This window comes from Chanodichthys erythropterus, chromosome 22 (assembly GCF_024489055.1).
Source record: "Chanodichthys erythropterus isolate Z2021 chromosome 22, ASM2448905v1, whole genome shotgun sequence".
NCBI classification, from domain to species: domain Eukaryota; kingdom Metazoa; phylum Chordata; class Actinopteri; order Cypriniformes; family Xenocyprididae; genus Chanodichthys; species Chanodichthys erythropterus.
Window position 1 is genome coordinate 29,190,093 of NC_090242.1, and position 11,023 is coordinate 29,201,115.

Below are 11,023 nucleotides of genomic sequence, written 5' to 3' on the forward strand. Positions count from 1 at the left end.
CATCTGGTTTCCTTCAGAAGTGTGAGCTAAATTTAATGAAATGTTAATTGTTTGATTGTTTGTTTTAATGGTAGGTACATGGAGTACTTTCCTCTACCCTCCAACACTAGCTCAGATTTCTACTTCGAGAAAAGTGCCAACTACTTCGACTCAGAGGTCGCGGCCCGGCGAGCAGCTGCTCTTCTGCCCAAAGCCAAAATCATCACCATTCTTATCAACCCAGCTGACAGAGCCTATTCCTGGTATCAGGTCAGTATCTAACTGCTTGTGTGTCATTCAGTCACATTCAGGGTTAGTCAAGGCCATGATGCCAGCTCTGGACAGGAGATTAGATCTGCAAAAATGGAAAAACATATAATTCGGAAATTATTGTAAATGGGATCGTTTTGCTGGATCCTAGAGCCTATATTGTACACTTCTGTAGCTTATTACTTTTTTCCTCAGAATTCCACCTATAATGTAAGACAAGCTAAGCTGTTTTTGCAGCAGATTTGATTGCATGCTTAGATTCATTCATTGCCGTTATGAGGGCAATCTGTAGAAATCATTACAAAATTTGCATTACATTAAGTGTCATTTCTTAAATTATACTGCATTTTATCTATTAACACTGGTAAAATCCTAATAAATATGAATATAGGAATAAATACAGGGTCCTTAAAGTCTTAAAATGTCAAAGATTCTGTTTTATCAAATTTAGGGCCAGGTTTACTAAACAGGGCAAATTAGCGTGAGAGCGCAATTCCAAAAGCGCAGATGGGAGTGGAAATTTCTGCGTATGATCTACTGATGACTAGCAAATTAAAGAACACAGATGCAGTCAGATCATTTCATAATGAACAACGCAATCTACCAGGAGCAGTGCAAATTAGCGTCTGGTTTAAGACATGCTTTTTATGGCAGTAAATAATGGCGCAAATGCCAGTAAATTGAATACTGCAAACCTTAGTAAATCACCTTGCTTAGTTGATTCATTTAAATACCTTATGCAATAAGGTTAGCCGCAAAAACAACTGTCCACGCCTTTTCAGCGCAAATTTTCCACTGCGTGTAAATCCTGACAATTAGTTTTTTAACACCAAAATAGGGTTTGCGCTGGCGCAAGCTGTTAGTGAATCTGGCCTTTTTAGTAATTAAATATTTTAAATATTTGAATCGGAACAATAGAAGTCATAATTATCATTTTAAGAGATCTACTTGGGGACTGTAAAACAGTAGTTCTGTGAGGCTATGATTTATTCAAATAAATGTGAGCAAAATTAAAAAGTGGCACTATTGCATGTTCTGCAGGCTCACTGTTTCAGAGCAGTTTACAAGCAATGAATAACATACATTTATGTATTGCATATGATCTATTGTTGATGAATTATGATAATGTTTACTTTATAGTTTTATATTGTAATTTATAGATGGTTGGTACTTAAAGGTGCCCTAGATTCAAAAATTGAATTTATCTTGGCATAGTTGAATAACAAGAGTTCAGTACATGGAAATGACATACAGTGAGTCTCAAACACCATTGTTTCCTCCTTTTTATGTAAATCTCATTTGTTTAAAAGACCTCCGAAGAACAGGCGAATCTCAACATAACACCGACTGTTACATAACAGTCGGGGTGTACGCCCCCAATATTTGCATATGCCAGCCCATGTTCCCAACATTATGAAAGGCATTAGACAAGGGCAGCCAGTATCAATGTCTGGATGTGCACAGCTGAATCATCAGACTAGGTAAGCAAGCAAGGACAACAGTGAAAAATGGCAGATGGAGCAATAATAACTGACATGATCCATGATATCATGATATTTTTAGTGATATTTGTAAAATGTCTTCCTAAATGTTTCGTTAGCATGTTGCTAATGTACTGTTAAATGTGGTTAAAGTTACCATTGTTTATTACTGTATTCACGGAGACAAGAGCCGTCGCTATTTTCATTATTAAACACTTGCAGTCTGTATAATTCATAAACACAACTTCATTCTTTATAAGTCTCTCCAACAGCATAGCATTAGCCGTTAGCCACGGAGCATAGCCTCAAACTCATTCAGAATCAAATATAAACATCCAAATAAATACTCTACTTACGCGATTAGACATGTTGCATGACGAACACTTTGTAAAGATCCATTTTGAGGGTTATATTAGCTGTGTGAACTTTGTTTATAGCTGTTTAAGGCAAGCACGAGCTCCGTGAGCGGAGAGCACTAGATTTAAAGGGGCCGTGCTGCATAAATAAGCGCGTTTATAATTATGCCCCAAAATAGGCAGTTAAAAAAATTAATAAAAAAAAAACGATGGGGTATTTTGAGCTGAAACTTCAGACACATTCAGGGGACACCTTAAACTTATATTACATCTTTTGAAAACATGTTTCAAAAGGGCACCTTTAAGGGTTAGTTCACCCAAAAATTAAAATTATCCCATGATTTACTCACCCTCAAGCCATCCTAGGTGTATAGGACTCTAGAGGATCTTCTTTCACAATCAGAGGCATATTTAAAAATATCCTTGCCCCTCCAGGCTTTATAATGGTTGTGAAGAGGGAGGGCACATTTTGAAGCCCAAAAAGGCACATCCATCCATCATAAAAGTAATCCATATGGCTCTAGGAGGTTAATAAAGGCCTTCTGAAGCGAAAGGAATGTTTTTGTTTTTTTGTTTTTTTTTTATCTCTGTGCGTCTGGAAGTAGTAAAGCATTAACATTTCAAAATAAAAGTAAAGATGAATTTCTGGATTGTTTATAATTAAATTCCCAATTAAATTTATGCATAAAATCTTTTACAGGGTATTGTTGGTATATTGGTTACGCAGTAAGCTGAATCAGGCATTTAATTCAACATAAACTCTTCTTATCAGTCTCTGGCCCATCACAGGAAAAAAGACTAAGAACATTAACCCATTCAGTATCAAGATTTAACTAGTATTTGGCACAATAATCTGTTGTTGCCTTGATTTGAACATTTCTGATGAAATTTAAATACACTTTTAAATGTACTTTTTCACAGCACTGTATTCGTATTATGAATTTATATATTCATTGTTGTTTTTGATGTTTTCCAGCACCAGAGGGCTCATGATGATCCTGTGGCTCAGAAATATACATTCCATGACGTCATCACTGCTGGCCGGGATGCGCCCATCAAACTGAGGGTCCTGCAGAGCCGATGTCTGGTGCCCGGACTTTACGCCACACACCTTCAGCGTTGGCTCACACACTATCACCCCAGTCAGGTATCTTGCTAATGCATGTATGTCCATCAGTGCACTGTGCTTTTGAGAATGTTTCTATGACTTATATTAACCTGATTGTTTATTCTCAGATCCTGGTGTTGGATGGACAGATGCTGAGGACAGAACCAGCTTCAGTGATGGACAAAATCCAGAAGTTTCTTGGCCTGACAAACACGCTCAACTACCACAAGATCCTTGCGTAAGAAGCTCCAAGTTTCTTGCTTCTCTTTTATGATTGACAATTAAGAGTCATTAATATGCTGTACATTATTGAGCACCTGAAGTGTTTGGCTTGGAGCTGCTTTGAAGTGTTTCACAGTAGTCTCCTGATGGATCCCATTAGTCTGACAGGATCACAAGAGTGCTTGTTAATTTTCTACCACCTCATGTACTCTTTCTTTTCAGTCAACCCCTACCACTTGTCTCTCTTTCTCTAACTATCTGTCCTCTCATGCTCTATCTCATAATCTCGTAAGCAGTAACATCTGTCAGCTACATCTCCCACTGGACAATGAATATGGTTTGTCCTGTGGCAGCCTCTCAAGAGGCCTTACTGTGTACCATCTGTTTGTTATGTTCCCTTCTGATTAGACTGATGTTGAAACATCGCCCTGTTTTTGCTGCCCATTCTCCATTCTGTCCCTTCCTTTCTGCTGCAGGTTCGATCCGAAGAAGGGCTTCTGGTGCCAGCTGCTAGATGGAGGGAAGACCAAATGCCTGGGGAAGAGTAAAGGCAGGAGATATCCTGACATGGATGTTGATGTGAGATTATGATTCTAGTTCATATTCTTGTTTCGGTTAAAAAAAAAAACAAAAAAAAAAAACACTCCAGTCCTTTTGGGTTTGATTGACTCTAGTGTTCCTAGAGACAAAAAAAGAAAGAAGCTTGTTCATACAGGTGACAAACGTGTTTTGGCATATTTGACTCAAATCTCTTTAGTTGTTTAGTATCTCAACAGCAAAAACTGCATGAAATATAATTTTTAAAAATATTTTACCGTTCAAAAGTTTGGGGTCAGTTAGATCTTTTAATTTTTTGAAAGAAGTCTCTTATGTTCACCAAGGCTGCATTTATTTGATCAAAAATACAGTGAAAACGGTAATATAGTGAAATATTATTGCAATTTAAAATAACTGTTGTCTATTTGAATATATCTGTTCCTGTGATGGCAAAGCTGAATTTTCAGTATCATTACTCTAGTCTTCAGTGTCACATGATCCATCAGAAATCATCCTAATATGCTGATTTGGTGCTCAAGAAACATTTCTTATAATTATCAATGTTAAAAAAACAGTTGTGCCGCTTAATATTTTTATGGAAACTGTGATAACTTTTTCAGGTTTCTTTGATGAATAAAAGGTTTAAAAATTAGCATTTATTTGAAATAGAAATCTTTTGTAATGTAATAAATTCCGTAACTATGGAGCCCCTAAAGAAACATGGTGGTGGAAAAAATTTGGAATGGGAGGAAAAAATATTTTTCAAAGATTTTTGCGTTCTCTCGCAAAAAACTTTTGCATTTCCCAAGAAACTTTGCATTTTCTCACAAAACTTTCGTGTTCTCTCGCAAAACTTTTGCGTTATCTCGCAAAGATATTTGCGTTCCCTTGCAAAACTTTTTGTCTTGCAAAGATATGCGTTCTCTCACAAAAAAATCCTGTTATGTTTTATTTTCTGTCACTAAATAGGCCTGTGTGTTTTCTGGAGAGACTTCTGCATTGTGCGTCACACTAACATTTGTACAGTAGCCTATTTGCTCTTTCAACAAAGTATTTATTTATTTCTTAGATTATGTAGTCCGTATGTTTTGTGTACTCATTTTGAAATATATATATATTATTTGACATGTAGCACCAATGCGCTTCGGACAACCCGAGTTCGAGTCCCGGCTCGTGGTTGTTCGTTCTCTCTCTCCCATTCCGCTTCCTCTCTAAACACTGTCCTATCATAATAAAGGCAAAAACGGCAAAAATAAATCTAAAAAAAAAAAAAAAAGAGAGATCTCGATTCAAACTCATATGCGATCTTATTCCTAAATGACTGCTTTGTCTTACCTAAAATTATAATCAAAAATAATAGGCCTCTTTAAACTTTTGCGCTACCTCTGATCCAGAGAGCAGTGTGTGCTATGTTTGAAACCGCTTCAAAATCATTTTTCAACCTCACAGTGTTATTTCTGTGTTGCAAAAATGAAATGGTAATGAAAGTATTGGGATTAAAGTTTATAGTTTGGATATAAACACTGATGTTACAGCAGCCGTGAACAAAACGAGTAAATGATCTTTGAAACTGTTACACTTCAAATAAAGATTGGATCTATTACATTATTACACCAGTAGGTGAGGACCAGAGACTGTTAAAATGTTTGATTCATTCATTTCAACAATTAATTTCTTTAACATAACAAATTCATTTAAATTTTTAAATAAGACTCATTTATAACATTTTAGATATTTTTAAAAATACACATTAATTAACATTCTGACAGAACCTCAAGTAAACCATGTTATTTTGTATTGTTGTCTAATGTTTTGTTTTCAGAATTGTGGGAGAAAATGATCTCTATTTAAAAAAGCATTTTTTTATATTTGAGTCCAAGTTCAAAATAGAACGAACTGCTCCATTGTGTATGTGAACTATCTGAACTACTGCCAGTGGGGAATTAAACAGGAAGTGTTTCTCAGATGTCTTGCAAAATAATTTTTTTCCCACATCCCAAATTTTTTGCACCACAGTGTCCCTTTAGGGGTTCCATACTTAACTGTCACTTAAGATCCATTTTTTGTGTCCTTGCTGAATAAAAGTGTTTCTTAAAAAAAAAAAAATGTCAACCTGGTACTCTAAATGGTCATATCAGATTTTAAAATAAAAACAGAAAGAATAATAACCAATAAATTCATATAGATTAACATCTACAATCCAGTTAAATCCAGATAGATCAAATCTTGCCTTACAGTATTTCCTGTTGAATATTCAGTGTTTTTTTTTTTTTTTTTCAGAAATGTCACATTACAGAAATTAAATTAGTTGTGAATGATGTTTCAATACATATTTTTACCTTTCAGTAAGACTGTTTGCAGCCACTGCATTCCTTTCTCGTTACTTCAGGGTCATTCAGACTGGTGTATTTTCTAGAAGGGCGCAGCTTCAGTCAGTATCTTTTAACAGAGTATGATAAAGAGAGGCTCAGTCGAATGCCGAGGACCTTGATGTTACCTTGAGGCTTCTTGGCAGACACATCAAAGTTAATGAGGGGTGAAAGAACAGGCTGATGTGTCGTGGCTTTGCAGACGCAGTCGCAGTAGCAAAACTCCTGGGAAAAAAAAAGAGCTGTACACAGAGCGGAACACTGTCATTTAAAACACACACACAGCATGGCTAAAGGTTCATGACCTTTTCTAGACCGGAGGTGTTTGGTCTAATATCCAGTCAAAAATATTTAGCTGTTAAGCATGAGGATATAAGCCATTTTAAAGGGTTAGTTCACCCAAAAATGAAATTTCCGTCATTAAGTACTCACTCTCTTGTCGTTCCACACCCGCAAAGACCTTCGGAACAGAAATTAAGATATTTTTGATGAAATCCGAGGGTATTTGATCCACACATAGGCAGCAACGTCATTACACCTTTTGACGTCCAGAAAGGTAGTTAAAAACATGAAAAAATTGTCAACATGACTACAGTGGTTCAACCTTAGTGTTATGAAGCGACGAGAATACCTTTTTTGCACAAAAACAAAAATAGCAACTTTTTCCGAGTTGGCATTCGGACGTAAACAAGGAAGCCTGCACTGAGTTCACTACGTATGACAACGGTTCAAATTGTTGAATAAAGTCATTATTTTGGCGATTTTTTGAGCACAAAAAGTATTCACGTCACTTCATAACATTAAGGTTGAACCACTGTAGTCATGTTGACTATTTTAACCATGTTTTCAACTACCTTTCTGGACATCAAACTGTTCAGTGACATTGCTGCCTATGTTGGATTCATTTGTGTTCTGAAGATGAACGAAGGTCTTACGGGTTTGGAATGACAAGAAGGTGAGTATTTAATGAAAGAATTTTCATTTTTGGGTGAACTAACCCTTAAAAAGTAAATGATGATGAATGAATTTTTCCAGGAGCTCATTGCTTCTACCTTCAGTTAAACTGCTAACAGTGATTGTAAATTAATTGCCTAAATTATTACATTATTTGCTAGCTGCATTCTTTAAATTGTAATGTTGACATGTATTCTCTGTATAGCTGCTTTGAAACGTGAATTGAATTTAATGAAAATTTAATGAAAATAAGTGGCCCACACGCCGACCCATGGTGCTCATGCAGGCAGCACAATTTCAGCCTATATCAGTTCCTGCTCGTTTCACATTTACATCATCATTTCCTCTCCAATCTGTATTGTTCCTGTCAATAAGTGACAAAATAAAAAAATAAAATAAAGTGCGCTTTATTAATCATTCAGTTCAAGTAGGTATTCAGTTGGTAAGTAAATGATTTTTGATGGTAAGTAAATGATTTTTGTCCGATATCAAAATCCAGCAATGATTTTCATATGATTGCTGATAAATGGCTGATATTAATAATCTATACTGTTTTGGCTAAATAAATTTAAAATAAAACACTTGGAAATCACGGAAATCACAACATTATAATGTACAGTATTAAAAATAGATACTTATTTTGATATTTGCCAAAAATTGCTTTTAAAAATGTTATTAAATTATTAGTGTTTTGAAAGAGCGTCAAATGATGGTAAAGCTAATCTAAATGTAAAAATTGCAGAAATGATAATGGCTTTAGCATGACATGTTGGCAAGAGAAACTGACCCCATCCTCTTCCTCCACAGTCCCGGACCTTCCTGAGAGAGTATTACCATGAGCACAACATTGAGCTCTCCAAGCTGCTGTACAAAATGGGTCAGCCGTTGCCTAGCTGGCTCAGGGAGGAGCTACTCCACAGCAGGTAACCTGAGGAGGGGGGTGGGGACACACTGGTCAGACTCGGACACCCCTCCTTCTGCTCTTGAGGGGACTCGCCCTCTTGTCCACCCCTGTCAGCCGCCGGCCACGGTCGGCCAAGTCTTCTCCAGCGGCTTTGAGGACCTTCAGTTCAGAGAAGTGAGCTTCTAGAGGACAAGACGGAGAGGTTGAGAAAGATGGGCTTAGATGCGCTAGTGGCTCTGTTCCGTTTTGGAGAACAGTGATGTGCCCAGGATATAGCCTTGGGGTACACCTGCCACAAATCTTGGCTCGAACATGGGATCACAGCGGGAGGCTTCCAAAAGACATTCTGCCACTCTGGTGTGTTGAAGTACCAGGGAGACGTAGTGTCAGAACAAATGGACATGCAATATGGGAGACGAGGCACGTATCTCTTTTGACAGAACTGTAGGACATACACAAGTCCGCGACAGATAAATAAGTGCCAGCGTGGTACCTTAAAGTCAGACTTTCTTTGTTTTCTCGGTTAAATCTTATTTTAACACTCATTTCATGTGTTGTGTTGCTCAGCACGAGGCTCTTGGCCTTGTAGTTTCATTCTTCTGTTTTAAATGTTTTTTATCTCATAGGATATTGAGCCCATTCATTACAGCTGCACCCTCCGGGCTTAAAATGTGACATTTAAAGGTGAAATTTCATTACAACGTATTTATGGCTATTAGTTGCGAATCCACAGGACAGCTTAATAATGCGTGATAAATTGTGGTACTAAAACACAGATAAGCTACATCCATAATCAATGTGACTGTAAATATGAAACTGTAAAAAAAATCTGGGTATGTTGTTGGCCCGTTATATGTGCAGTAACTGCCTTAATGCAACTTTATCAAGCCAATTACGGTTAAATTCACTAAAGTATACAAGCTTATGTGTTTTGACAGGCCTCCAGGGGCTGATTTTAATTCGAATGATGAATGTCCCCATGAGAACTGGACCCATGTGTTATTTTGGCATATCACAAATCTCACTGGAGCATTAAGAAAGGGGATTGCCATTTTAATAGTGATTCATAAAACCTGCCCGCCAATAATCTTTTATCACCTTTTTTTTTTTTTTTAATGAATGTTTTACCCTTTTTTCTGTTTTTATGTGATTGTTTAGCATATCACAACATCTAATCACTTTTCATTCAGGTTTTTCATCAGAATGTGTCCAGGAATGTATTGCCTCTGCCAAGAGACTATTTTAAAAGGCCATTTTATATGACTTGTGTTCTGTAGGAACTGTTGACTGCTACTGAACCATATGAATTACACCCATGAATGTAAGCAAGTAATCAGGATGCTATATAATAGACACAATGCCTTTTCGGTGGCAGGCAGGGCGAACCATGGAAAGCTCCACAAAGCCCCTTAACCCAGTCGCTGGGGCTGAATTAAACCACTGCGCTAATGGATTTCATTTCTCTTGCTGCTGAAATGAGAAGTCATGAAACGAACCCAAATCTCATTTTATGTATAACATAAAATTAATTGGATTTAATTTTGTTCCCTTCTGTTTTTCATTCGTCTTTGAAAGGTTTTTGTGCACTTTCTTCCATACTTCCATGCACAATTACATCACACTTCACAATGCATATATCAGTCTCCTCTAACAGCTGCGTGCCTATATAGACATTTGGCGTTTCGATTCAAGTGCATCCTTTGGTCAAGCACGTCATGATGAAAAGGCACCAAAAAGTACAAATTGAACTATGTTTGATGATTAATCACCCCTGATGTTCCCTGCTTTAGGGTGGAAGGGGTCAGGCAATATTACAGTTGGAGGAGTGACAGTATCTCAGAGCGTTTATTTTCTATAATATAGATCCTATTTGTAAAAACTGTACAACCCTTAATTTTCTTCATTGACCTCAAAGTATGATGCTTGAGAAGCACAATATTTGTGTTGTTGACCAAGGAGTGGAAAAGCGTACAATGCCAGGATATCATTTCACACAAAGGTTTTACAACAGGCCACAGGAAGACTTTTGGGTCCACAGTGTGTTTTTGTATTACCAGTACCTTTTAAAGATAGTTTTACTGGGTCTTGGTTAAAATAGTTAAAGTAGTTTACAACTGTCTGCGGTACAGAATCATGCACCTTACATGCTGCTCTTGGATTCTTCATAATCATACACGTAAAGTTCATTTTCTCTATATCATTTAGTATTTCTGCTCCCAAGCCGATAACTGACATCTAATAATGCAATATCGTGATTCCTGGTAAAATGGGAAGTTTTGCACCAAGCACAAATTGTTTAAATAAAATTTATTTCGCAGTGTACAGAACCCGTTTATTTTGAGTGAATGGAACAGAGAAATTATAAAATATGAATGAACTAGGTATGATTTTTTTTTTTTTTTTTTTTATACACGTCGACCACACTCACAGATGTGCAGAGGGTCCCAGTGACTTTCACACTGCCAATATTGTGCTTTCTGTATCATAATGTAGGGTATCAATAGGTAGAATAAAATAACTGAAAGGAAATAATCATCTGGACTGTACAATCAAACCTACTGTTGTTAATATTTTTTATTGTTGGTAGCCAATATTTTTGTGATTAATTTGCAAATAAAGAAACCACTGTCTTTTTAATTCTGTCGTCTTTTTTCTTTTAAGTATAAATATACAATACGTTTCACACATACAAATATAATATATATACACACACACACTGCCCTCTGGAAACACCCCTGGCAAAGTGTGGTTTTGGACGATATCAGCATAAATCCTTTTTTTTTTAGTGCAAATACATTAAAATAACTTGACATTATCATTGAAGACCAGCATATATGTATATC

At 36.6% G+C, this 11,023-nt stretch overlaps 1 protein-coding gene across 4 annotated transcripts in view; it reads left to right on the forward strand.

The window, feature by feature from the left end:
- The window catches only part of ndst1b (N-deacetylase/N-sulfotransferase (heparan glucosaminyl) 1b), a 101,596-nt gene extending 90,796 nt beyond the window's left edge, over window positions 1–10,800 (forward strand). For all 4 annotated transcript variants that reach the window (XM_067375095.1, XM_067375094.1, XM_067375096.1 and 1 more), the window contains 5 exons: window positions 75–249; window positions 3,063–3,233; window positions 3,323–3,432; window positions 3,893–3,995; window positions 8,084–10,800. In XM_067375095.1, the coding sequence (XP_067231196.1) occupies window positions 75–249; window positions 3,063–3,233; window positions 3,323–3,432; window positions 3,893–3,995; window positions 8,084–8,203 (679 nt within the window). In that variant the 3' untranslated portion in view covers window positions 8,204–10,800. The remainder of the gene's footprint in view (window positions 1–74; window positions 250–3,062; window positions 3,234–3,322; window positions 3,433–3,892; window positions 3,996–8,083) is intronic.
- Window positions 10,801–11,023: the final 223 nt, after the last annotated feature.